The sequence below is a fragment of the Drosophila subobscura genome, chromosome O (assembly GCF_008121235.1).
Source record: "Drosophila subobscura isolate 14011-0131.10 chromosome O, UCBerk_Dsub_1.0, whole genome shotgun sequence".
In the NCBI taxonomy this organism is placed as follows: domain Eukaryota; kingdom Metazoa; phylum Arthropoda; class Insecta; order Diptera; family Drosophilidae; genus Drosophila; species Drosophila subobscura.
The window spans coordinates 1,553,225-1,578,671 of NC_048533.1; the positions used below are offsets into that span (position 1 = coordinate 1,553,225).

The window sequence follows — 25,447 nt, forward strand, 5'->3', positions numbered from 1 at the left end:
GCCGAAGCAGTCACAGCAATCGAATCGGGTGATGGGCTTGCAGCTGGACACGACAAGCCATTGTGAAACACGAAAATGTGTACCCGTCCGTACGTGTATTTCGGCTAACAGCTAACAAGTTCTCGGAAATATTTCAATGAAAAGCGGCCAAGTGATGTTACTCGTCTTTTGAACGACCATTTTGCACTGGATGTATGTACAAACACACATATGTATGTATGTATGTATGTACATATGTATGTACGTGTACAGATGTATTTATATTCAGTATTCATAGCATGGGCTACCATGGTTATGATATTCAATAGTCAAACAATAACATACATACTTTCATTTTAGATGCTCCAAATGCACCAACAGGGAATTTAATTTTATAGTCAATTTCCCGCCACAAACTACCCTCAGTGTCTAAATTTGTTGGGCTTAAAAGAAGAATTCAATCACGTTCAACATTTCGAGTGATTTAAAGCAAATCCATGAAGTTGTCCAACACTATGATGGATAGATACATTGGAAGTCTACGTGCCCAGTTCTCTATCATCGGACTGTTTGATATCCCACTGCTGGTACGAACAGAAGGCATCCACTGTTTGTTGCAACCATGGCCCTGGCGGGTACATAGAGTTCAACGAATGTACCTCATATAAGAATAAGTAGTCTACTTGTTCGATTTAATTTTCAGCAGCTTGAAGCATTATCAGGCTGGAATTATTGGAGATAATGGAATGGAGCTTTCAGTAAACACAAAGCTTTGTCCATGCTCTGCTTGTTATTCGATGCCCAAACCAAGATATAATGGAGAAAGCTTTGCGCTTTGCGCTTTGGGGCTCGCTCTCAACACAAAGGGGTAGGTAGGTGTTGTGTGGGTCTTGAAAGTTGTTGTTTCAACTCCATTGGAGTCTTCTTGCGGTTGAATGGGGAATGTGAATGTGAATGGGAATGCGTGTGTGTGTGTTAATCCATGCAAACAACGTGATTTTGCAATTAAAAAATAGTAATTGAAAACCAACAAACTAATTATCAGACTTGATGAAATGAAGAACTGATCTGCAAGGCAACCAAAATTCATTTTCACACTCAGCCACTCACCATTGGGTGCATCGCCATCGACTAGCGGCTGTCAGCGGGAATGGCTTTGCCAATTTAATATTATTATTTTGCTTTGAATTTTTATAATATTTTAATTATTAAATTCGCATTTGTGACCATATTAATTTCCCTCACACGAAGGGCCACGAAAGAGAAATTTATGTGCTTCGAAATAGCAAAATAAATAAACGAAAAAGTATGTTCATATGTACTTGTGTCTCGTATTCAAAGTTTATGCAACAGTTTATGCAAGACAGTGTTAATGCACGCCCCCATTGCATAATGCCCCCAGCCAATGACGGTCAAATTTGAAATTTGTGAAAATAATGCTCGTACATACGAGCAGTGGGGAGAACAGGAGTCGGGTGTGCCCACAATTTGCGTACTGCACAGTACGCCCCCTCCCCACATAAGACCAACATAAGCCCTTACGCAATAGCTTTTTAGATGAATTGTTCGAGTAGTAGGAGAGTAGACGGGGAAAGGGAAATGGAAAGGGAAAAAGGCGGCATAGAGACGCACGCCACGCGGTCATTTGAAGGGATTGTGTTTCATCTTGACCCCCCCGATACCATTTGGGCTTTGATTAATCTGCAGCCACACATCAAAGCATCATCATCATTCATCTTGCCACGCTGTGCCTGCAGAAAATGTGACCCACATCGTCATAGCCAATGATGGACTGCCATTCGGATTTGGAGTTGCGACTGGCAGCGGCAGCGGCAGCGGCAGAGACTGCTTGCCAAAAATTAACTTAATTGTTGACTGCAAAAAGGCAACACACATCATAGTCATAGTCATAGTCATGGTCCACACCATAGTCCCCGTCGCCCCCAATTATGCAACCATGTATGGTCCAATTAAATCTGCAAGCCGAGCAAAACGATCCGTGATCCTCGATAATTGGGTCATCGAAACCAAAGCTAAAGCCTCGAAGCTGTTCAAGTTGACGCCATTGCTGACGGAATTATTGTTAATCCCAATGGTTCGTCAATCATCACATGTGGGTATATGGGCAAAAAACGAAAACGATGAAAGCTAGCAAAAATTTCGGAGCCCAAACAGAGTCTTTTGTGTATGGACACTCGAGTGTATGACTTCCGGCGAGATGGCTCTTTTGTGTCCAAGTCCAAGTCAGAGCCAAAAGATGACGCAGGGCTTTGCGGAGTTGGAGAGTGTTTCGTGGGGCTTTTCGGTAACTGGTCACAATAGTCAACGGTATCTCAAGGTTGTTTGAAAACGCAAGCCAGTTTCTCAAAAGACGCTCTTCGTCTTCATCGTAGTCTTCATCTTCGCGTGGTCTAGCCGCATTTGTGGGTTTGGGCTCAGGTTCAGGTTCAGTTTCAGTTTCATTTAAACTCTTCGTCGCATCGGCAACACATTTCGTGAGCGACACTTTCGAGTCTGGGGCTTATAAGTCTGGGCGGACAGTGATTAGCATTTAGTTGAACGGTGATTGCCAAGCGTCCAGGTGATAGATACCCGAGCCGAGACATCTATCTTCATCTTCAACTTCACCAGCGGAAATGCGTGTCTTCATTGTAAGCAAGTCCACTGCCGTTGCTGCCTCAGAGAGTTATTTATGCCTTTGCATTTTTGTAGTTTTCGTGTCTTCTGGGCCTGGCAGTGGCCGTGCCCCAAGGATACAACTACCAAGCGCAACAGCAAGCCCAACAGTCCGGCTCTGGTCCGCTGCAGTTGCCCGCCATTCCCCAGTTCGCCACCATCGCAGAGCAGAACATCCTCCAGCAGGCGCTGCAGTCCCCCAGAGTGCATCAGGTGTTGTCTGGAGGCTACCAGCAGAACCAGGCTCCACTCTACCAGCAGCAGCAGTCAGTTCTGCCACAGCAGTCGCAGCTGAATGGAAACTTTGCGTACAACCAGCAGCCCCATCAGCAACAGTACCAGCAGCAGCAGCAGCAGCAGCAGCATCTTGTCTCTAAGGATATCTATGTTCATGTGCCGCCAGCAGAGGACTCCGAGGAGCATTATCCACAGCCGGCACTGCCGATCGCGCCGCCACGCAAGCACTACCGCATCGTGTTCATTAAGGCGCCAACGCCGAGTGTCAGCAAAGCTGCTTTGCGAGTACAGCAGGCTCCAGTGGAGGAGAAGACCATCATCTATGTGCTGACCAAGAAGCCCGATCCACTGGATCTGCAGACCGCCCTGGAGGAAGTCGCCCCCAAGCAGCCCAGCAAGCCGGAGGTCTTTTTCATCAAGTACAAGACCCAGGAGGAAGCTGCGCATGCGCAGCGAACCATCCAAGGTAGGCAGCACCCACACCCACACCATCCGCTCTTGAGTGGCTCATAAATATGCATCGAGCTGGTCTTTTGCAAGTTTGAGCCCAAGGCCTTCTAGCGGCAGTGACCGAGGCATTTGTCATCGAGTCCATTATACTCCAACGGAGCTGAGAGCGTAGCATTGCTCACTGATGATTCTTCTCTTTATTACAGCTCAATACGACCAGCTAGGTGGAACTTCGCAGGTGTCGGACGAAGGAGTGGCGCCCGTCACGTCGGTGATTGGAGTTTTGGATAGTCAGCGGGCCAGCGGGGCACCTATCGGGGGGCTGACGGGGGTCGTGCCCAACAGGTATTTGCCAGCCCATCTGCGCACCTAGGAATGTCCATACTCAAAACGTAATTTAAGCTGACTGTCGTACTTATAAGTATCCAAATGATGTACATATTAAGATCAATACATTTTATTCTGTCAATCGCCACGAAAACATCAAATATGGAAATATTTCGACACTAGATTGCTGTTATTGCATTTGGAGATTATGCAATGAATCGGCCTCACTTTAGGCTCACAAAAATGTGTCAAAAGATGCGATCGAAATGGTTTTATATGGCATCACATTACCACATCCATTAGTCGAATGATCGATGGGCAACGGCGAAGAGCGGCGAGCAGCGAGCAGCACGAGAAACCGGTCGCATTAATTAGCATATGATTTGTCTTACATAATGTCGATGGAGCGAAATTAAATCTTGATTATCGATGCAGCTACCAAATATCAAATACCAAATGAGCATACCAGGGCCCAGAGCCCAGAGCCCAGAGCATTTTGCCCAGAGGAGAAAGAAAAATCCAAGATTACATAAGCAGCTTAATGACACCGACATGGATGGATCCCAGAGTTTCTCAATGGCTTTCTATGTTTTCTATGATTTTTAATATTTTGCTTTACTTTTGCCTCGACAAATCGCGTTTACAATAAATTAGAATAAGCTAGAATGGGGCGACTGTTGAGTGAAATGGAATGCTCTGCTTATTTGAAGCTCTTCGCCGGGACATACTTCCTTTGCGGCACGCTGGATGCAAAGGAGGAGGTCTGCTGCACAAAGGAGTTCTGCTGAGGGATGGGCTGCTGCTGCTGCTGAACGATGGTCTGGATATGGTGCTGCTGCTGCTGCTGCTGCTGGACAATGCTGGGCCCCTGCACCTGGGACAAGATGTGGCCCAGGTTGAGGGAGCCACCAGAGACGGTGGTGATGGGGGCAACGCCTTCGTCGGAGATATGGGTTGCGCCACCCAAAGCATCGTATTGAGCCTGAATCTCCTGCTGTGCACGCTGTGCCTCCTCCTGGGTCTTGTACTTGATGAAGTAGACCTCGGGCTTGTGCACCTTGGACTCTGTCTGCGTGACCTGCAGCTGCTGCTGGATCTCAGTGAGATCGGGCTTCTTTGACAGCACATAGATGACGGTTTTCTCCTCGTTGCTAGACTGGGCGCGCTTCAGAGCGGCGGCTGTGTACTTTAGATTCTGGGACGGCGCCTTGATGAACACAATGCGATAGTTCTTGCGAATGGGCAGGCTGTCGAGCTGCGGCTCGTCCTGGCGGATCTCCTCGGTCTCATCGGGGGCGGAGTGAATGTAAATGTCCTTGGTGACGATAGCGGGACGCTGAACGAACTGTGTCTGCACGATCTGTTGGGGTTGATGCTGAATCTGTGGGATGTGCTGTATCTGCTGGATCTGCTGGGGCTGCTGCTGGTGCTGGATCTGTTGGACCTGCTGCAACTGTTGGGGCTGCTGGTAGACGATCTGCTGCTGCTGCTGTGGCTGTTGCACGGTATTGAACACGGTCTGCTGTGGCAGCGAGCTGATCACTGTCTGCTGAACGTGCGGCTGGGACACAGGAATGGGAGCACTAGTCTGCACTGCTTGGATAGGTGGCTGCTGGACGGAGATCTGTCCCAGGGCAGGGCCTGCCGGGGCTGAGTATATTCCTGTGGCGGACACGGGCGTCTGCGGGCGCAGATTGCCGATGGAAAGCGCAGGTCCCTGAGGCTGGTACTTGTAGCCTTGGGGGGCGGCTGCAGCAAGAGCCGCTAGACACTGCAGAGGAAACGAGAGGAACGATGAGCATGAGAACGGGCAGCTGTTCGAGATGTTCGAGGTGTTCGATCACTTACCAATAGAACAGCAAACTGCCTCATTTTTTTCACTTCGAACTGTCTGAACTGCAGAGGTCGACTGATGCCCTGGCTGCACGATAGCAATGTTTTTATAAGACTCCAACTTGGTAGACGCCACGCATTAGAAATGCCATTTCGTTTCCCCAAACAAGAGACAAATATTTGGGCACTGCTATAAAATTATCGAATCTATTGTCGCCCCGGCCAGGCGGCAGCGAATATGTAACCCACGAAAGCCTCGTTAGTGGTTGGCAAATCACGGATCTATATCCGAAGATGCATCGCAGAGGCGTCACAGCCCGCCCGCTGTTATCTAACTCGGGCCCAGTTCCAGCCGCCAGCCGCCAGCAGCCAACCGCCAGCTTCCAGCTTCCAGTTTGGTCGTTTTTATATTTGAATAATCGTCTAATATTTTCCATTGTCATCGCTGAATCCAAATAAATGCAAAATATTAATAGCCAAAGACTCGCATCGGTTGACAAAACGAGGAAGACCAAAAGAAAGTCATTTCTTATGCAGACACAGACCCGCAGGTGTGCCCAAGTCGTGGGAGACGACCCGCCTTGATTATACGCTGAGAGGGGGAGGGCAGTCCGGACCACATAGGCTCCTCCCCCCCTGCGCATCAACTAGTTGATGCTTAATTTATTTAGTGGACAAAATCATCGCCACATTTGCAACCCAAAGCAAAGACAAAACCAAACCAAGAAATAACAAAACTTTTGTTTGTGGCCAAAGAAAGCCACCTCTGGGATATTCCACCTTTTGTTTGCTCTAATTTCAATAAAACTCTACACAATGAAACAAGTTTCATTCCATCACACGTCCAATCTCTAGTTCGTATGATCCACCTTTTGTGTTGAGAATGAGGCTGCGGATAGACTGTAGACTGTACAAGTCCTTGTACTTCTTGGCTGCTTCTAGTTTCCAAAACTGTGGATTCTATTAGTTCACGAAGCGGTTAGGGCACATAATTTCCTATGTTTATTGACACACTGAAGTAACACTGAAGAAAACAGTTGTTTGCTCAACCAAAGACAAAACGAGAAGGGACGTGTGAGACGCTTCTTACGAATCACAACTTTTATACCCGGTACTCAGTCAGTGTACCTGTATTATTTTGTTTTTTTTCGAATTTTACATTCGACATTTTACATTTTTGCTACACCGGTCATCTACATCTGCATAACTTCTCACGCCAACACGCTATTTTCGCTCGCCCCCCTCCCCTAGAGCCACACACTGTAGATCCACGGCAGAGGCAGAGCAGCGACAGAGGCAGAGGCCGCTTCTAGAGGCCGCCACACTGCAGAAGCAGAGTGTGAATGAGAGAATGTGAAAAAAACATCAAAAGCTGATTGACAGGGGGAGTTTAGCCACTGCTCATTGTGGCTCTAAAAATGATCCAATCGGATCCCAATTTGGTGATCTGATAGATATGGTAATTTCCTACGGAATTGCTTTTATTGTTTTTATACCCGGTACTCGAAGAGTAAATAGGGTATAATGTATTTGTGCGAATAACGGTTGTATGTAACGCACAGAAGGATACGTTTCCGACCCCATAAAGTGTATGTGTTCTTGATCAGCATCAATAGCCGAGTCGATTGAGCAATGTCTGTCTGTCCGTCCGTCCGTCCGTCCGTCCGTCTGTCCGTCTGACCGTCCTGATGAGCGCCTGGTACTCAGAGACTATAAGAGCTAGATATGATCTGATAGATATGGTCATTCCCCAAATGGCGTTTTTAGTTTTCTGTTATCTTCTAAATTGTAGATTTGGGAGGTTTTCGCCCTTTTGCGGTGGCGGAATACACTGGTTTCAGTGTGAGCATACAGCAGTCTGGATGAAAAATTTGGTGGCTCTAGCTCTTATAGTCTCTGAGAACTAGCCGACAAACAAGACGGACAGACGGACAGACAGACATGGCTCTAACGACTCGGCTATTGATGCTGATCAAGAATATATGTATATACTTTATGGGGTCGGAAACGTTTCCTTCTGTGCGTTACATACATCCACTTTGTGCACTATTGTATTTGTGCACCTATCCCATTTACTTTTCGAGTACCAGGTATAAAAAAGACTTTATAGAAGTAATACATATTACGAAGAATTTAAATACGAATACAGAGAATATAATTTTTTAATTTTCCAACCAGTCAATTGGAAAAAGATTTTCGAATTCCATTCGAATGTAAGAGCGTTACTTATCTTACTTATTACATTATTATTTATTATCTTATTATATTGAAATTGGCTCAACCTTCCCCTACTGATGTCATACTCGTTCAGAATGAACCTCTCTCATCTCGCATCGTTACACTTTGTACTCACATTCTGTTAATCAAGGCATTTGAATTCTATCGCAACTAAGATTGGGACGTGCAACCGCCGCTTAACAACTTCTTTAATTATCCAAGTTAATATCCAGACATGTATTCGTGCATCCACAAAAACACTTCTGGGATCAACCCCAAAAATAAACTGTACGTTTATCTGTTGTAAGAGTTTATTCCATGGTGATTTTCAAAAAACAAATAAATTGATCCGATAAATAAATTAACAGTTTTTGCAATGTTCGATTTCAGTCTGTTTTATTCTGAAAATTGTATCTCCTTCTTGTAAAGTTCGAAATTTGCACTTAGAACTGTGTGAAAATGTATTTTAAATGTATTCTCTAAAAAAAGATATAATAAATCGAAATAAAAAGTTTCAAGCATCAAATGACTTTATAAAATAACAACGAGTAATGTACTCTTTAGCGAATGCTAATTGGATTGATAATACATTTGGAAAAAGTACGGACCTGTCATATTATTTTTGTTTACCATGGTCCTAGAGCGCACAACACTTCCGTATATTTTCCGGAGTCTCTTCGTCATCCTCCAGGCCTGCACTACATGCTGAAATTTCTGTTGTGCTATCTTTGACTGTGATGATCCGAAGAGCCATGTAAAAGTACACACCTCCCTTTACAGTTCAGCTAATTGTAAAAATCTACGTTTATTATAATAATAATCTACATATACAGGAAAAGTTTCTTATGTCTAAAACCTCCGGTTGGGCGGTGGCAAATACGCGCTAGTCGATGGAGCATTTAGATCGCTCGTGCCCACAGAACCAGCACCTCCCACGATAACAGCACCCTTGGAGGCAAAGTCCAAAACCGGGGACGAGGAGCCCGCATTGTGGTTGCTGGAGGGACCGGGCAGCGAGTCATACTGAGCCTGAATAGTCCGCTGAGCATTCTCCGCGTCGCTCTGCGTGCGGTACTTGACGAAGTGAACCTCTGGCTTGTGGTTTGCCTGCCCCTTGATCTGGTTGAGCTTGTTGGTCAGATCGGCTATGTCAGCCTGCTTGTTGAGCACATAGATGGCGGTGCGGTCGTCGGAGGCCGAGGTGGCCAGCTGGAGGGCAGCCTGCTCGAGTCCCGTGTTCTCCGGCCCCTTGATGAAGAGAACTCGGAGGTTCTTCTTCAGCGAATTGGCAATCTGCTCGTTGGCGTGCGGGCTGTCATACTCCTGCTCCGGGGCGCTGTACGAGAAGAACTCCTTGTTGAACTCGTTGGCAATGAGGATGGGCTCGGAAAGCTGCGCAGCCCCACTGCTGGATACTCCAATGAGTCCGCCGTGGCCGTCTCCCGCATGCGATCCGGGCGTGTAGTCGTACTGGCCTCGGGCGATGGTCACCAAGCAAAGCATCTAAGGTTGGTGGGTTAGATTATTAGACATTTGAGCTTCAGCCAGCGCACGAACTGGGCCAAGAACTCACCAGAAAAGCGCGCATTTTGGACGAGTGTTTGAGGATTGCGCACCGGAAGCCTGGGGAAGATGTGTGTGCTGCGTGGCCGTCTAGCTACCTTTGTCTCAAAATTGCATCGCAGCCAGTATTTATACTGCAGCAGGTGTCTCTACGCCTCTGGCAGATGAAAATGCACATTCCACATCGCTGTGGTTGAGAAATTCGGCCGAAATTGATATCATTTTCCCGCCTGTTCCAGTTAATATGTCCGTTGATTTTTAATTGGATCAAATACTCTACACATTTGTAGGTCGCAGAAAGTGTAAGTCTATTCAAATTTGGGAATCGCTGCGGCTCAGGCTGTGTTGTATTTAGGCAGAGCTGTGAACCCACTGCACTCTTCAAATGCATTTCAAACGGTCACCGACTTGGTCAGACTTATGCAATCTGATTGAAGGGTGTGCCTAAGCCCTCGGCTTTCATTTGCATATTGCATCGAAACATTAATGACAAATGTATGCACATATCCGTCCTCTTGCACGATCTTGCATGAATGCCCCTGTTTCCCCCTATACTCCTTACGACACATACGTGGACTCTTCTACTCTTATTTGAACGAATACAACCCAGTGCAGGTGAAGTTTCAATGTCTCCTAGCTGCCAGTTTGATTGTTGAAAATGGAGTCCCCTTTTGCAAGGGAATACAGTCTTCCAATATGCGAGAAGATGGCAGGAACATGGCGAAACTTCGTTAGATATCGGTTGCTTAATAGGTAATTAATTAATTTATTTCGCCACACATCCCACTGCCCCCGTATCTTGTACATTAGAATACATGTATACCATCATGGTATAAGGAAACCGAGTAAACTTGAACATGTGAATCAGAAGAAAGCTGGAACCTCTCATGGTGTCGCAGTTTTCCGCAACAACAAAAACATTTTTTGATTTTCCTATCGGGAAATCGACAAATTTAAAGCGAATTACCGAAAGAATGTCATTTGTTGTAGGTAATGAAGTGTATTATATTTTACTCTGCAGTCAATCCGTTCACGTTTATGCTTTAAGAAACTTAATACAAAAAACGACTGCTTCTTACGCGCTTTTATACCCGGCACTCAGTACTACATCTGCAACTTAGCGGTTATTTGTCAAATTTTACATTTTTTTTTCTTCATCTGTCCCCTACATCAACAACACTTTCACGCCACACGAGCTCGTCCCCAGGGCAGAGTCAGGGCAGCGGCAGAGGCAGAGATGTGAGGGGCAGAGGCCATAAACTGCGCGAAGCAGAGTGTGCTGCTATAAGCTGCGGGACGGGTTGGGTTTGGCCACTGAAAATTAATTTCTCCATTGTGGCTATTATAATGATCCAATCGGATCGGTGATCTGATAGATATGGCCATTCCCTACGGAATGGCGTTTTTAGTTTTCTTTTATCTTCAAAATTGTAGATTTGGGAGGTTTTTGCCCTTTGCGTGCGGAAGGGGGCGGGTCTCATTTTTAAATACACTGGTTTCAGTGTGAGCATACAGCAGTCTGGTGCCAAAATTTGGTGGCTCTAGCTCCTATAGTCTCTGAGAACTAGCCGACAAACAAGACGGACGGACGGACAGACGGACGGACGGACAGACGGACAGACAGACATGGCTCAATCGACTCGGCTATTGATCCTGATCAAAAATATATATACTTTATGGGGTCGGAAACGTTTCCTTCTGTGCGTTACATACAACCGTTATCCGCACAAATACAATATACCCTATTTACTCTTCGAGTACCGGGTATAAAAAGAGAATATAAATAATAATTAACTCAACTAAATGGCTTGAAGTGAAGCCAACGCATATATGTATGTATATACATATGTACATATGTATATAGATATCTACATTTTAAGTAGCATACTTTTGGCGGACAATTTCGTGTATTTATGGTGTAAAATGGAAATTTGGAGCCGTGACTCCATACAAAATACAGTCAGCAGTTTGGACATCTGCGAAATACAAAAGCGGACAGTTGTCCTTAGACGGCCAATATAACATTTTAAACCCGGTACTCAAAGAGTAAATAGGGGAACTTGTGGGGAAAAACGGATGTGCATACATATGTATGTAACGCACAGAAGGAAACGTTTCCGACCCCATAAAGTACATATATTCTTGATCAGCATCAATAGCCGAGTCCGTCTGGCAGTCCGTCTGGCAGTCCGTCTGTCCGTCCTTATGAGCGCCTAGTACTCAGAGGCCATAAGAGATAGGGCAACCAAGTTTTGCATCCAGCCTCTGTATGCTCACACTGTTACAGGTGTATTTAAAAAATGATTCACTCTGAATGGGTTTACTAGATTAACTTTTACACCCGGTACTCAGTCAGTATACCTGTATCTGAGTGTTATTTTCTTGAGTCTTACATTTTACATTTTTTCTACATCAGTTCTTCCTACCCAATTCCCTTCTTGCTCATTTACAGAATAATTTTTTTCTTTTCCTCAAAATTGTGGGTACAGCAGATTTTCGTTCTTTGTGGGTGAGAGTTTTGGAAAAAAACTTTATTCAGTGTGATATCACATGAGTCTTCACACAAAGCTTTTATAGTCTCTGAGAACTAGCCGACGAACAAGACGGACAGACGGACTGACAGATTTAGACACGGCCATTGATGCTGATCAAGAATATATATACTTCCTTCTGTGTGTTACATTTTTCTACCACAAATACAATATACCCTATTTACTCTTCGAGTGCCGGGTATTTAAATAATCATTCTGCAGTGTTTGTATTCCAAATCGAAGTCATTATCATAACGTATCATTCAGCGACTTGTTTGTAAATGTGTAGCACGACACTCTCTCCATCGATGAAAGAACAAGTTCGGTTTTAAAAAAAACGAAATTGGGAGATTTGGTTTTGTTTTGGCATTGCCATAGCGATCTTAGAATAACTCTCACCCAGTTTTGAATCCAGTTTAACAAAATCAGACGAATTTATGCATAAATGAAGTGATCAGAGATCAGAGATCTAACGTCTGCCGGCAGCCGACAGCACCGAATTTTCGTTAAAAACGGGTATCGACTCGACCCGTGCGATTTCGGAAAATCAGAGCTCTAGGAGGGGTAAATGTTTTACGCGGATCAAATCGAAAACGTGTTTGGTCAAAGTTGTTCAAGTTCAAATCGCTGCAAATTATCACAATGATTATCACAGATTTTTGGCTATAAAAGCGTCTGCCGGATAGGGCGAGCTGTTTAGTTTGCTTCCAGATTGTCGCCAACATGAAGACGATTTGCGTGAGTTCCGATGTTTCTAGAAAGGAATCTATTACCTAACTAACAACTTGCATTTCTCATTCAGCTGCTCCTGTTCGTTAGCCTTCTGGCGCTGGTAAATGCTGCCCCAGCACCACAACCTAAAGCCGCCGGAAATGATCCCACCGTGAGCGTGCTGCGCTACAGAAACGATCAAGATCTGGAGGCCATACAGCGGGCCATCATTGCTCAGTATGAGCAGATCGGTGGCACAACCCAAGTGCACGCTCCCCGTGTGGCACACACTGTGAATCCCTCCAGCTTAAGAATCAACATTTAATGTTCTCCGAAAATAAATTTGAAACTGTTAATGATTCCAAGACTCCGCCAACGCTGATAAGGGGGGAACGATTGTGGTTTCTTGGGATTGTTGTGACCGCGTGAAGCGTTAGTCTGCCTCTGACAACCGCCGCGCTCGCAGGTTTTCGAGAATGCTTCGTTCCGCCGCGCTGTCCCTGATATCAGTTTTCGTGCTCTTCGGCCACGCCCAGCGGCCACCACCAACTCCTCCGCCGCCCCCGCCACACCGAATGGCACACCGAACGGCACGGCACCAAGGACCACCACCGAACAGAGACACGATTTATTTTCCGCTCGAACGGGACATATTGTTCCCCGACACGAACGGGTCCAGTGAGCTGGAGGACAAGATGTGGTACCACATAAGCGACTTCCACTTCGATCGCGTCGAGAATCTGCCCCAGCCAAAGCACAAGCATAAAATGCCCCCTCCCAGGCCAGGCCAGCCCTTTCCACCGCCTCCAGGTGGCTTCAAAACGAAGAAGAACAGGCGACGACGTCGCATCTGCGAGCAGAGTAAGTGCCTCAGTTAAAAGTTGTTGCCCGAAAGCCAATGGGCTCTGCTTTATCCTTGTGTCCAAAGAATACTCCGAGTATGTGGAGCGCATCTTTCCGAACGACACCGCTGTAGTAGACGACGCCAACGACGCCGACTTCGATGGACGTATACTGGCAAGGCCTGGTGAATACCCCCATATGGTAAGAGAAGAATCAGCTCGTGCTGATAAACTGGCTTTACGACGCAGACGCACGCTTTACGAACCTGAAATCTGGCTGAACCATCGAATTTGTTTTCGCAGGCGGCAGTAGGCTTCGAGGCGGACGCAGGGCAAATCCAATACAAGTGCGGCGGCAGCCTGATAAGCGAGAACTTTGTGCTGACCGCCGCCCATTGTACTTCCATATACGAGTGAGTGTGCTTGCCTGTAGTCTTTACTCTGTGGAAATCGTGTGGCCTTACACATGTTCACGCACCTCCTTTAGCACGTCCCCGAAGTGGGTGCGCATCGGCGACTTGAATCTGGTTTCGGATGAGCGAACAGTGGAGCCGCAGCTAATGCAGATACAGGATATTTTCCGGCATCCCAATTACACCAAGGAGCTGTACTACAACGACATCGCACTGCTGAAGCTGCAGGGAGAGGTGGAGTGAGTGATGTTAATTATACAACAAACAAGTATCGTCTGCAGCATCTTGCAGGTTGACTGTGTACGTGAGGCCCATTCGCCTATGGGTGTTCTCCGAGCTGCCCACTTCGATTGCGTTTGCCATGGGATATGGCTCGACCAGCTTCGCGAAGCCCATGACGAATCGCCTGACAAACTTGAACCTAACTGTCGTGCCCAATGCAGAGTGCAACTCCGGACTGCCGCCCATTGCCGAGACCCCAAATGGTGTGGTGGCTAGCCAGATTTGCGCCCAGGACTACATCCTCAACCGAGACACCTGCCAGGGCGACTCGGGAGGTCCCTTGCAGCTGAACCTGCCGGGTCGCCGACGTCGCCAAAATATTCACTATCACCTCATTGGCATAACGTCGTATGGAGTGTTCTGCCGCAGCAGCTACCCGTCGGTGTACACGCGGATATCGACCTTCTTGGATTGGATCGAGGGCACAGCGTGGAATGACGCAAATGATTTTATGCAATAAAGTATTCTTTGCCTCGAAGCTTAAGAACTGGATTTTGGTCCAAGAACAACCTAAGGATTGTATACAGTTTATAAATTTTTAATTAATTATTAAGTTACACTCGGTGCAAACGTTTTAAAAGGTGAAAAAAGCGAAAAGTTATTTGGTAAATTTTGCTGAGATTGCTTCGGCTCTTCTAGACCTCATTGTTGGCATCAAGCACCTGCTGCTTGACATCCTCGTAGGAAGGCAGTGTCTGTGGGCGAGCGATCAAGAAAAGGCGATGAATTACACATTTGAAATGTAGTTTTCTTCAACACATGCAAGCAATGCAACTAATTAATGTTCTACTCACGGACGGCATTGGCGAAAGTTTTTAGTATGTTTTAAGTAACGTGTTTGAGGTTAGGCAATGCACAAAGCACAATGCACAATGATGAAAGCAATTACAGACTGTTACGATTATGAGTGACTAGTTAGCGCCAAGGTGCATCTCACTAACCTGCCAGTAGTTGTCCTCCCAGTTCGGGAACATGCGCTTGAAGGCGCGGGGCTCATGGCCCTGGGTGACGCGCACAAGGCTCACGGTGTCGATGGTGCGTGCGGTGGGCTCCACTCGGATGTAACGCTGTGCAGGAGAAAGACGCAAGATTAATTTAGATTGAGAACTGTGAGGGTGTGCGTGGTGGAACACACCTTTGCCATGTCTACAATCTTGCTGTTCTCCTCGGCGGTGGCTCCAGAGCCGACCCACATGTAGATTTCATCGCCGCCATCCAGCAGCATGACATCGTCAGTGTCCAAGTCCTCCTGTTCGTACTTGGCTACCTCCTCAACCTTCACAAATCCGTTGCGGGTCAGGCGGCAGTGGAAGAGACGCGGCTCCAGCAGCGGTGCTCCATGGTCGTCCAGGCTGCGGTCGTACTGGCCCTCGCCGTTCAGTTCCTCCCAGAATTCCTCGGGCTCTGCGCCCTCCTCGACCACCTCCACCTCAGCGTCGTCCCAGTAGTGTGCAAAGCGTTCATTGGCCGCAGTCTTCTCGAAGCTGGACGCTCCCAGGCCATTCCAAATGAAGATTTTATGCGACTTCGCGGACACGAGAGCGAAGGCATCCCCAGAGGCCAGGGAAGAGCTGTCGGCGGGCACTTCGCTGGCGTGGATATCGCTCTCAACGGTGCCCCGAATGCGGAACAGCTGCGCCGTCACTGGCAAGGCGGTGTACGAGGCCAGAAGCTTGCCCTTGAATATCTTATAGAAGTGGCGCGGCTCGTGGCTTTGGGCGGTCAGCACCAGAAGGGCATTCTTCTCCTCAGCCATGGAGAGTCCTTCCTGGAAGGCTCTCTGCTTAACAGCAGCGCTGGCCTTGGCTCCCTGCCACACGTACACGATAGGTCCCTGGTCGCCATTGTTGGCCTCGTAGTTGTAGGTGAGAACGTAAGAGCCGAAGCCCAGAAGCGGAAGGTTTTCCTCAAAGGGAACGGTGTGGACCAGGACCTCGTTCGAATCGGGCTTGCTGACGTACTGCGTGATGCTCTCAATGCTGTTCTGGCCGTGGTCCGGCATAAAGCCAATGGCCCGTCCACCACTCCTCTTCAGCTTGTGCACCACAGCGTCGATCTCGTCCACATCCAGCGACTCGTCGGAGCCGATGTCCAGGGCGGAGCGAACGAGGCGTGTGTGTGCCATGCCGGCATCACGCCAGGTGGCAAAGTACTGCTTGAATGGTGCGGACTCGGCGCCCTCGACAATGCGCTCGATCTGTGTCCAGGCAGGGTACTTTTTGGTGCGGAGGAACTCTTGGGCCTTGGCCATCGCGTCGGTCTTCTCCTTTGGAGTGGCGCCTCGTCCGACCCACACGAAAATGCCAGAGCCTGTGTCCAGAATGAAGCAGTCCCGCGTGTCCAGCATGGCCTGGGTCAGAGGTTTCTGGGCGACGGTATCCACTTGCAATTTGCCGCTGGCATCGCTCACCTTGTAGAGGGTCACGGCTGCAGCGTCCGCCCTCTCAAAGGCGCTGTCCTCCTCTGCGGTAGATTCCTCGGGCACCTGGTCGGCAGATCCGGATCCGAGCACATCGAAGAACTGCTGCTTGTCTGCCTCGGTGCTGAACTCGTCGACTATTTGCACGCGGGCACGTCCATTGTGGTCCTGATCTCTGATCTGATTCGCAGCACTGATGGCCTTCAGCTTCTCCACGCGCTTGGCCTGCGCTCCCACGTAGACGTAGATATCGCTACCCGCATCCAGGATGAAACAGTCGCCCTGGTTCATCGAGGACACGGACAGATTCACCTGGCGCACACGCACGTTCCGCTTGCCCTTGACCTGGAACAGACGCTTCTGCCCCTGGGCGTTGGTCTCTACGTGCTTGAAGCCGGTTCCGACACCGCCCTGCTCGTAGCGAACGCCTGAAATTGTTGTTTGGTTATTTGACTGCTTAAACCGGCAACTGGAAGATCTTCGAACCATTTTTGAAGTAACCCAGGAACAGCTGCGACTCGTGATCCTGCACCTCGCGATGCTGTACAGGGCCGCCATTCAGGAGATCGTCCAATTGGACGGTGAGGATGGCAGCAGCCCCAGCCTCATCGGTGGACGTTTCGGAGCCCAGCCAGAAGTGCACATCCCAGGAGAGTTTCTTGTCTTTCTTGTTCTCAATGGTCTAGAATGGCAAAGAAATGTTGTGCGTTATTAATGGGGAAATTCGAAAATAATGTATCCACCCACGCTCCCCACCATGCAATACTTACATTAAGTACAATGAAAGAGTCTCCAGTGTAAAATTTTCCGTAGTTATTCTTTGGGTAGGCCACCGGCTCGAAATTCTGGAGAAAGTCAAAGGAATGAATAGAACGAAGGAGAAATGAGTATAAGTGTACATTCATGATCTGTTCTGCACACAAAAATAGAAAAATGTGCGCCTGGGATAAATGTTTTGACCGTATCCCATTATAAACAAAAAGCGCTGGCCATTCCGGACCTAATAAATTGAGTTAATTAACAGAACATTAGCAACGAGTATATGTTTGGACGGATATATCTAGCACTTATAAACATGTGGCAGCCACATTGCGTGCGTTCAGCTCACTCCCCGCCGGGTTGGGGATGCCGCTGCACGAGCAACGCAGTCAGTCGTGCGTGGGAGCTCCGCTGCGCTGCTCTGCGAACTTTCCCCCAAACGATGAAACGGCGCCAGCTATTTATACACTTCTTGGAACAGCTGGCACTGGCAGAGAGTGAAATTGACTTACCTCTATGCGCCAGATCTCCAGGCCTGCTGCACGGCCGGCGTTGGCGAAGGCTGGATTCATGATGCGTCGTCCGGGCTGCTTGCTGTTATCGGCAGAGGGCTGGATTTGTCCGGTTTGCACGGGGAACGCGGGGCGGGCGTTGAACGTGCCCGCTGAGCAAAGAGTGGCGGATAGGGCGAGGAACACCAGCAGGCTGGAAGGCAGGCAGGCAGACAGATAATGGTTACACGAGTCTCAATCAGTTTGTACGAGGTCAAGGCAACCAGAGTCCGCCCGGTCGGACTGTGGAATTGTGGAATTGTGTGATTGAACCCCGCGGACCCCAAGGACAATGGAACAGTCAGCCGACAGCCTTCGTGTGAGTCATGTACATAAATGCCCATAATTGGTAATAAATGTCACATGGCGGCGAAAGTTTTGTCATCAGAGGCGTCCCATGATATGATAAACTCGCTCGTAATTGCCATGTATAGACACTCGCAAGACACTCTCCCCTACTTACGGATCGGTTTTGTATCTGAGCCAGATGTGTGCTCTGACGCGTGTCGTATGAGTAACCGAAACCCCTTCAAAACTGTTTGCACTAATTAAACTGTCTTATATTTGCTGTCGAGAGCTTTATCGGAGCCTGTTAGCCAAGAAGAGAACTGTTCGCTTGCATTACCTGGAGATGACTGCCATGCTGGTGGCGCCCGAAGTTTCCATTTCGCGTATCGTGCCGAAGCAACAGCGGCGCCGCTTTGTTTATTGTTGCGATAAATATAACAAGTTGCCCGTATATCGCGTATTCCCCGATGTGTCTGGGTATGAGTGTATATATATATATGTATGCGTGTATATGTGTATCGCAGTCGCTTTGTTTTCTCGTTGCGTTTGTTTCCACCGCAAACAGAGATGATTGTCCGCGTTGATCCCAGCCAAGAGCGTGTGATCTGTAATTGTAAGAGAAGCAGCCAGTTGGCATCAGCTGTTAAGAGTGTTTAAGAGATAGCCCCGATAAACAGATACATATATACATACGTACATTTATTTGGGGAACAGTTAGAGTTAGTAGCTAATTAATGTGTTAACAAACACGTTTTTGCTGTATAGTTTCGTTATTCAAATAATATCATCATTAGCCTCCCACTATGCAAAGCGTCTTGTCAGAGAACAATTCGTGGTAGCTGCCAACTAGTAGATCCTACTTATGATATCATTTTCCTACACGCATAAGTTCACACAAACGCACAGTGTCGTGGCCAAGCCAGGAGTTCCAGTTAGCATCCAACAAAGTAATGTACTGACCGATACCTTTAAAGTTTAAACATACATAAATACATACATATTCCATTATCTTCGTGCGACTATTGTTAAAAAAATCGTTCTTCGTACGTCCTTTATTTTGTCAATGACGGTTGTGCACTCTTTACTGAATAGTGGCTTCGTACGAGTACGTAGACTTTTTTCCGCCACTATTTACATACATTTGTAAATATGTATGAAAATATGTATGTACATGCATATTTATGTATGCTGTGATGTCTGATCGGATCTTAAGGCCATCCGCCGAAGCTGTGAATTAAAAGGCTGCACGCATGTTTTGCAAATTGCTTTCAAGTAATTAGTTTTGCGACATGACGACATGAAACGTCTGGGGCAGGGAGCATGATATCATCGTTGATCCCAAACACCAAGCCCAACGAGCCCTTTCTCTGCAAGTGGGTCACAATCATAAAAAAGGGGAACAAATGTCTACATATGTTCATATGTATGTATGTACATATATTTCATTGGAAGTATTTGCCTTTTGGGGCACTTTCTGTGCCGTTTTCAAGTTCGCATTTGTTTCGCTTGACGTCTGTCCTCAGAGAGTGAATATCAATTATAGTGAACGTGGTTCGAGTATCAATCATGAATACCTCAAGACAAATCCACAAGCATTGTAGTTAACGCATGACAAAAAGCAGCGTCAACAAGCCCATCAATCACAATTAATAAAGAGTTGAGTTGATGGCACAAAAGGTATGTACATACATTTCTCATTAGGGCCATCATTAACAACAGCATTTCGGGGGATGCTAATCTTTCAACAATATTGTATGACAATGGAGCTTAAGAGGCACACAGAACCTCAAATAAATACGCATTTTGAGGTACATTTGATGTATGAGTACACAGTCCTATGAATGTTGATGTTGATTATCGTTTCCGTTGTGTACATACTATATGTTACATATATAGTAAACACACACTTGTGGTACATATTATACCATCGAAAGGTCATACAATAGAACCAGGGATCACTTTATATTTTTCAAAACAATTGATAAGCCAAATCAGCATCCGATTTAATTGGATGAGCTCTACACATTTTCAGAACCAGCAAATTGTTTGATTCTCTAAAGTGCATTTATGTAATCAGTCATCAACCATCAATTTAACTCAATTGAGCAGGCCACTCCAGTCTTGGGACTTAGATTAATTTCTTAAAGGATTATAAAAGCCGACTGTACCACTTCAGTACAATTCCAAGTCCAGTACTAGTACAAGTACGTACATACCTAAGTAGTTATCATTTGAGGCTAACGAAAAAATGACCATCGAACGCTCACCGACTCAACGCAAACAAGTAAACACTTACTCTTAGGTCAACACGAACTGCCCGAACAATGATTTAAAGAGCGACTGAGAACTACCACGGGAACTTGGAGCGAGGTGTGAGCGACAAACGGCCGATCGAGACACTGAACGAAAGGCAAATCTCGTCTTCGCTTTTATTAAGTCTGGACCGGGCCGGGCTTCGCTGAAAACTGAGTCGCACTCGCGACGTTCGGCTCAGTCGGTCGCTTGCTGCCGCTGTTGGGCCGCCGCCGTCGATCGTTGATAAGGTGAGCAGTGTGTGATAGGTAAAAGTGAAAATTACCCGGACCGCGCACAAGCTGTAAACAGATTCAAAACAAAATTTGAGAATTCTTGGAAATCAGGTTGAAAGTGCGGGCAGTGCTTCACCTAACTTGGAATTCCCAGCTTTATTTCAATCCATTCGTCAAAGTAGTCTAAGAATAATGTCTAGTAATCGGCCGCAGTGTTCGAAAGGTAGTCCCTTCGTCCGATGTTGGAGGCCTGCTTGTTCTGAACAGCCTCCAGCTTGGGGCACTCGGTGATGCGATGGCCAAGACCGCCGCAGTAGCTGCAACCATGAGAATCGCCCAGGTCCAGGTGCTGGTGCTCGGCCTCAGGTGCCAGTTCGTCGAGAAAATCGGGCACCTCCTGCTTTCCCTCAAGAAGGAGGTGCTTCAGATCCAGAAGTACAGACTGTTCGGTAATCTTGTTGATAAGTGTGGTGGCCAATCCTTTGGTGTTCGAGCGGCCCGTTCGACCAATGCGATGCACATAGTTTTCAATATCGTCCGGCATGTCGTAATTTATGACATGTTGCACGTTGGGGAAATCCAGACCCTTCGAGGCGACGTCTGTGGCCACAAGCACGTCTTTCTTTCCCACGCGGTAGGCGTCGACGGCTCGGGAGCGCTCCTCCTGGTCTTTTCCGCCGTGTATGGCCACCGCCTCGACCCCCTTCAGCAGCAAATACTCGTGTATGCAGTCCACATCCTGCTTCTTCTCGGCAAAAATAAGCACGGGCGGCGCCGTTTTCTGTAGGCAGTCGAGCAAGTAGACCACTTTTGCCTCCTGCTTCACATATTCCACCTGTTGGGTGACGTTCATGGAAGCGGCTCCCGCTCGCCCAACATTTATGGTGACTGGTTTCACAAGCGCGGACCGGGCAAAGTTCTGAATCTTCTTCGGCATGGTGGCAGAGAACAGGAGGGTCTGGCGCTGGCCCTTGAAGAAGGAGAAAATTGTTCGGACATCCTCCTCGAAGCCCATGTCAATCATTCGGTCAGCCTCGTCCATGCATAGATATCGGCACATGTCCAGCGTGAGGATCTTTTTGTCCAGCATATCCATGAGTCGCCCGGGCGTCGCCACAACAATATGGACGCCTCGGGAGATCACTTCCAGAGCCTCGCTAACCGGCAGCCCTCCCATGGCCAGACAGGAGCGCACCTCAGGCATGCCACAAGCCTGCAGGTGTTTACTGTAGTGCTGAATGATCTCGTGCGTCTGTTTGGCCAACTCCCGCGACGGACAAATGATCAGCCCGTAAGGCCCTTCATTACGTTCAAAGGGCAGACTGTACTCCTGCTCAAGCGCGAACATGAGGAGGGGCAGCACAAAGACCAGGGTCTTGCCGGAGCCAGTGAAAGCAATTCCAATGAGATCCCTGCCAGCGAGGACGGTGGGCAAGCCTTGGACTTGGATCGGAGTGGGAGTCTTAATGCCCTTGGCAGAGAGGCCATCGAGTATGCCCTTTGGGAATTTCATCTCGCGGAAACTGCGTATGGGGGGGCTGGGATTCTCCCCCTCCACTAGGATCCTCAGGTGTTTCTGGATTGCTTGTCGCTCCTCCTCAGGCATCGCTTCTATGTAGCGCGGCGGCCTCCAGGATGTCTTTATGGGATCCTCGTACTGTATGCCCTTGGCCAGCTCGGCCACACCCATCAGTGCCTTCTGCTGGGCAATGCTCTCCATGATCTTCGCCTCCTCTCGCAGCTGTTTCTCCACAGCGCTTAGTTTTTTTGCCTCCGCTATCTTTTTCAGCTCCGTATGCTGGTCCAGTAAGCTGATGTTGTACTTACGTCCATAGGTCTCTGCATCGTGGGCACCCTGCGAGTCGTCGTCGTTCTCATTCTCGCTGGACGACTTGTGCTGTGCTGTTTCGGACGCCAGTTGGACGCCGCGCCCTAGCTTCACCATGTGCTGCTTTTTCCGCTCTCTGACAGGCACATACGGTACATAGTCATCGTTATCCTCCGCTCCATCATCGGATGACTTTGAAGTTCTCCTGTATCTCTTTACATTTGCCATTTTGGTAAATATTTTGTAATGAAATCAATTTAAGAAAAAATGTAAACAAATGCTCAGCTGCAGTACGATAGTTGTTTGGCGATAGTCGATATTCAGATATCGATACACAAAACTCGTGAGTTTTTTTAAACTGCACACACCAGGGCTTCGCTATACGTTTGCTGAAAAAATTATATTATTTAATTTGTATAATGGCACGATAATGGTCTGACGCAGAACAAACAATCCACATTAATATGTTCGTTTTTTAATGAATCAGCAATTCGGCGATGGAATATAGAATATTACTACATATTTTAAGGGACTAGCGAAATACCATCGAATATTATAGTTTGGTATTCTTCAATATTAAATTTCTTGTAACTGAGTAGTGATCTGCCGCTGTTAAACAATTTGTGCTCGAATACATTACACATTGGTTTCCCACGATTATAAGATAATCTGATTTTGCTAGCGCCCACTTTTCTCGGATCTGATTTCCAGCCTTTAAATATATGGGGGTTTAGAGGGCCAAGTTCGGTATATGTCGTACTATTTCTAAGTGTCATGCAGTATATTTTAGCGATAATTCCGTGGTCAAATTGGTCACACTGCATCCTAAAATTTTAAGAAGTAAATTAAAAAAAAAAAAATAATCGTGGCGTCGTCATGTCTATGTCAAAGACCACAAACACCTACAATCGACAGAACTGGGAAGACGCCGAATTCCCGATTCTCTGTCAAACCTGCCTGGGGGACAATCCGTACGTGCGCATGATAAAAGAGCGATTCGGGAAAGAGTGCAAAATTTGCACGCGTCCTTTTACCATATTCCGCTGGTGTCCAGGAGCGCGTATGCGCTTCAAGAAAACCGAGATTTGCCAGACGTGTGCACGACTAAAAAATGTTTGCCAGACATGCCTGCTGGACCTGGAGTACGGACTGCCAATTCAAGTGCGAGACGCTGCCCTCAAGGTGGCGGACACTATGCCCCAAAGTGATGTTAACAAGGAGTACTACATACAGAACATCGACGCCCAGCTTCAGGATGGCGATGGCACTGAGGCAGCCGGAGCCGTGGGCCGCTCTCTGGCTGCCAATGAGATGCTGTCTAAATTGGCACGGACTGCACCCTACTATAAGCGGAACAGGCCCCACATCTGCTCGTTCTGGGTGAAGGGTGAGTGCAAGCGTGGTGAGGAGTGTCCGTACCGTCACGACAAGCCAAACGAGCCCGACGACCCACTCTGCGAGCAAAACATTAAGGATCGCTACTATGGACGCAACGATCCAGTTGCCGAAAAGATCATGAAACGAGCGGCTTCACTGCCAACGCTGGAGCCTCCAGAAGACCGCAACATAACTACCCTGTACGTCGGCAATCTTCCCGAGGAAATCACCGAGCCAGAGCTGCGCGACCAGTTTTACCAGTACGGCGAGATTCGGTCGATTGCACTTGTGCCGCGACAGCAATGCGCCTTCGTGCAGTACACGAAACGCGGCGCTGCCGAACTGGCAGCTGAACGCTCCTTCAACAAGCTTGTGATCCATGGCCGCAAAGTGAGCATCAAATGGGCCCACTCGCAAGCCAAGCAAGGAACTGCGGCCAAGACGGACAGGCGCTTTGAGGTAGCAGGCATTCCCCCGCCCAGCGCCAAACCGAATGACTACTTCAATCTGCGACAGGAGCAGATAAATGTCATGCCAGCTGGCATGAAGCTCCACCAGTTACCTTCAAACTTGGTACCGGCCTCCGCGTACCAGATGTACGGACAACCAACCTACGCGGCGCCCTACAGCAACACCAACAGCTCCACAAGCGCAACGGCCACGTCTACCTCTGGGGTGAATCTCGACTCGATCTCGATTCCTCCGCCACCTGGTCATGTGCCCTATCCAAGTCAGGATGCCACCCGCATGGGTGCTCTGAAAAAATAATATTTTTTAACCACAATGCAATTAGCAATTTTTTACAAATTCGGAATTACTTTTGAAATAAAGTCAAAGGAAACCTCCATTTATCTCTTTTCAACTTTGGGAAAAAAAACTGGCAAAACAAATTTTGATTGGAACTCTTCTTTAGCTTCCTCTGTTATCATAAGACCATTTCAGGAAACACTAAAGTCGTATTTCATTTACAGTTGGTTGATTTTTAAGACATCTCCTAATCAAAATAATAAATATTTCCGAGACTCGCCAGCACTGTCAAAATGTACATATGTACATACATATGGATGTACAGATGTACATATACAAATTTTATATTTTTTCGAATTTTTTCTCTGCATCTGCAACATTTTTTAAAGTTTAAACAGGGCCTTAAACATGCTTTAAGATCTTTTTTTTATGGAAACAAATTTTGTTTAAAGAATTTAGCCATCCGGTAATTTGTTTACAGCTTTTGTGGTAGCGCATTTATCAATTTATTTAATTTTACATAATATAATTTAAGAATTGTACATCTGGTTGTTAAGAACTTTACCATTCTAAAAGCCGATGAATACATCTAAAAAATATACACAAATTCTTTGCAATTGCAGCTTACCGTCGGGAAATATTAAGCTTTCAATTGCATCATTTATGATTTAATTGCAGAACTTTTTCAAAGTTTTGACCTTAAAAACTCAGACAGTTACATAGATATATCCTGTCTTTATATTTTTAGTGTGTAAGTGCATTAAATAAGCGTCGTTTAAAGTATTCTCCATTAAAATATTTGGATAAATAGCTGAGCTAAAAATGGTTGAAAAACCGTGCTAACCCTAATTTTTCCGTTAGATACCGTGGATTAAAGACGCACGGCCCC

General features: G+C 47.1%; 8 protein-coding genes across 12 annotated transcripts; 4 read left to right on the forward strand and 4 right to left on the reverse strand.

Moving 5' to 3' along the window:
* The first annotated feature begins 2,466 nt into the window (after window positions 1-2,466).
* On the forward strand, window positions 2,467-3,803 carry LOC117898290 (uncharacterized protein DDB_G0285291). The gene is made up of 3 exons (XM_034807546.1): window positions 2,467-2,630; window positions 2,692-3,358; window positions 3,549-3,803. Exons 1-3 carry the CDS (start codon window positions 2,616-2,618, stop codon window positions 3,713-3,715), a joined length of 849 nt encoding a protein of 282 aa, XP_034663437.1. The 5' UTR covers window positions 2,467-2,615; the 3' UTR covers window positions 3,716-3,803.
* A 464-nt stretch (window positions 3,804-4,267) lies between these two features.
* On the reverse strand, window positions 4,268-5,570 carry LOC117898294 (putative mediator of RNA polymerase II transcription subunit 12). Its single transcript, XM_034807549.1, has 3 exons — window positions 5,518-5,570; window positions 5,114-5,440; window positions 4,268-5,044 (listed from the first exon to the last, which is right to left on the reverse strand). Exons 1-3 carry the CDS (start codon window positions 5,539-5,541, stop codon window positions 4,370-4,372), a joined length of 1,026 nt encoding a protein of 341 aa, XP_034663440.1. The 5' UTR covers window positions 5,542-5,570; the 3' UTR covers window positions 4,268-4,369.
* Window positions 5,571-8,546: 2,976 nt separating this feature from the next.
* LOC117898293 lies at window positions 8,547-9,385 on the reverse strand. Its single transcript, XM_034807548.1, has 2 exons — window positions 9,293-9,385; window positions 8,547-9,222 (listed from the first exon to the last, which is right to left on the reverse strand). The coding sequence occupies exons 1-2, from the start codon at window positions 9,305-9,307 to the stop codon at window positions 8,569-8,571; spliced, it is 669 nt and encodes a 222-aa protein (XP_034663439.1). The 5' UTR covers window positions 9,308-9,385; the 3' UTR covers window positions 8,547-8,568.
* A 3,136-nt stretch (window positions 9,386-12,521) lies between these two features.
* LOC117896057 lies at window positions 12,522-12,889 on the forward strand. The gene is made up of 2 exons (XM_034804070.1): window positions 12,522-12,551; window positions 12,616-12,889. The coding sequence occupies exons 1-2, from the start codon at window positions 12,537-12,539 to the stop codon at window positions 12,847-12,849; spliced, it is 249 nt and encodes an 82-aa protein (XP_034659961.1). The 5' UTR covers window positions 12,522-12,536; the 3' UTR covers window positions 12,850-12,889.
* A 51-nt stretch (window positions 12,890-12,940) lies between these two features.
* LOC117896056 (serine protease snake) lies at window positions 12,941-14,545 on the forward strand. 5 transcript variants are annotated; one of them, XM_034804066.1, is made up of 6 exons: window positions 12,943-13,065; window positions 13,123-13,385; window positions 13,453-13,568; window positions 13,670-13,779; window positions 13,854-14,018; window positions 14,071-14,545. In XM_034804066.1, the coding sequence occupies exons 1-6, from the start codon at window positions 13,001-13,003 to the stop codon at window positions 14,519-14,521; spliced, it is 1,170 nt and encodes a 389-aa protein (XP_034659957.1). In that variant the 5' UTR covers window positions 12,943-13,000; the 3' UTR covers window positions 14,522-14,545. The 5 variants fall into 5 exon arrangements, with proteins under 5 accessions (XP_034659958.1, XP_034659959.1, XP_034659960.1 ...); XM_034804067.1 differs by having other exon boundaries at window positions 12,941-13,385; window positions 14,061-14,358; XM_034804068.1 differs by having other exon boundaries at window positions 12,941-13,385; window positions 13,854-14,013; window positions 14,071-14,358.
* Window positions 14,546-14,581: 36 nt separating this feature from the next.
* Window positions 14,582-18,554, reverse strand: LOC117896058 (gelsolin). The gene is made up of 7 exons (XM_034804071.1): window positions 18,416-18,554; window positions 17,752-17,944; window positions 17,251-17,325; window positions 16,967-17,162; window positions 15,197-16,908; window positions 15,003-15,128; window positions 14,582-14,756 (listed from the first exon to the last, which is right to left on the reverse strand). The coding sequence occupies exons 1-7, from the start codon at window positions 18,454-18,456 to the stop codon at window positions 14,697-14,699; spliced, it is 2,403 nt and encodes an 800-aa protein (XP_034659962.1). The 5' UTR covers window positions 18,457-18,554; the 3' UTR covers window positions 14,582-14,696.
* A 73-nt stretch (window positions 18,555-18,627) lies between these two features.
* Window positions 18,628-22,733, reverse strand: LOC117896059 (ATP-dependent RNA helicase abstrakt). Its single transcript, XM_034804072.1, has 3 exons — window positions 20,743-22,733; window positions 20,375-20,672; window positions 18,628-18,683 (listed from the first exon to the last, which is right to left on the reverse strand). The coding sequence occupies exon 1, from the start codon at window positions 22,660-22,662 to the stop codon at window positions 20,803-20,805; it is 1,860 nt and encodes a 619-aa protein (XP_034659963.1). The 5' UTR covers window positions 22,663-22,733; the 3' UTR covers window positions 18,628-18,683; window positions 20,375-20,672; window positions 20,743-20,802.
* Window positions 22,734-23,234: 501 nt separating this feature from the next.
* On the forward strand, window positions 23,235-24,658 carry LOC117897869 (pre-mRNA-splicing factor RBM22). Its single transcript, XM_034806943.1, has one exon. It carries the CDS (start codon window positions 23,311-23,313, stop codon window positions 24,577-24,579), a length of 1,269 nt encoding a protein of 422 aa, XP_034662834.1. The 5' UTR covers window positions 23,235-23,310; the 3' UTR covers window positions 24,580-24,658.
* Window positions 24,659-25,447: the final 789 nt, after the last annotated feature.

Excerpts from the sequence above, each read along its gene's own strand:
- LOC117898290 (XM_034807546.1), top strand. Across the intron at positions 3,359-3,548 it reads TGCGCAGCGAACCATCCAAG|CTCAATACGACCAGCTAGGT; the intron begins GTAGGCAGCACC and ends TCTTTATTACAG.
- LOC117898294 (XM_034807549.1), bottom strand. The coding sequence starts at position 5,541 with ATGAGGCAGTTTGCTGTTCTATTG. Across the intron at positions 5,441-5,517 it reads GGCAGTTTGCTGTTCTATTG|TGTCTAGCGGCTCTTGCTGC; the intron begins GTAAGTGATCGA and ends TTTCCTCTGCAG. Across the intron at positions 5,045-5,113 it reads AGCCCCAACAGTTGCAGCAG|CATCAACCCCAACAGATCGT; the intron begins GTCCAACAGATC and ends CCACAGATTCAG.
- LOC117896056 (XM_034804065.1), top strand. The coding sequence starts at position 13,001 with ATGCTTCGTTCCGCCGCGCTGTCCCTGATATCAGTTTTCGTGCTCTTC. Across the intron at positions 13,386-13,452 it reads ACGTCGCATCTGCGAGCAGA|AATACTCCGAGTATGTGGAG; the intron begins GTAAGTGCCTCA and ends TTGTGTCCAAAG. Across the intron at positions 13,569-13,669 it reads CTGGTGAATACCCCCATATG|GCGGCAGTAGGCTTCGAGGC; the intron begins GTAAGAGAAGAA and ends TTGTTTTCGCAG.
- LOC117896058 (XM_034804071.1), bottom strand. The coding sequence starts at position 18,456 with ATGGAAACTTCGGGCGCCACCAGCATGGCAGTCATCTCCAG. Across the intron at positions 17,326-17,751 it reads TGGAGATCTGGCGCATAGAG|AATTTCGAGCCGGTGGCCTA; the intron begins GTAAGTCAATTT and ends GACTTTCTCCAG. Across the intron at positions 17,163-17,250 it reads ACTCTTTCATTGTACTTAAT|ACCATTGAGAACAAGAAAGA; the intron begins GTAAGTATTGCA and ends TTGCCATTCTAG.
- LOC117896059 (XM_034804072.1), bottom strand. The coding sequence starts at position 22,662 with ATGGCAAATGTAAAGAGATACAGGAGAACTTCAAAGTCATCCGATGAT.
- LOC117897869 (XM_034806943.1), top strand. The coding sequence starts at position 23,311 with ATGTCTATGTCAAAGACCACAAACACCTACAATCGACAGAACTGGGAA.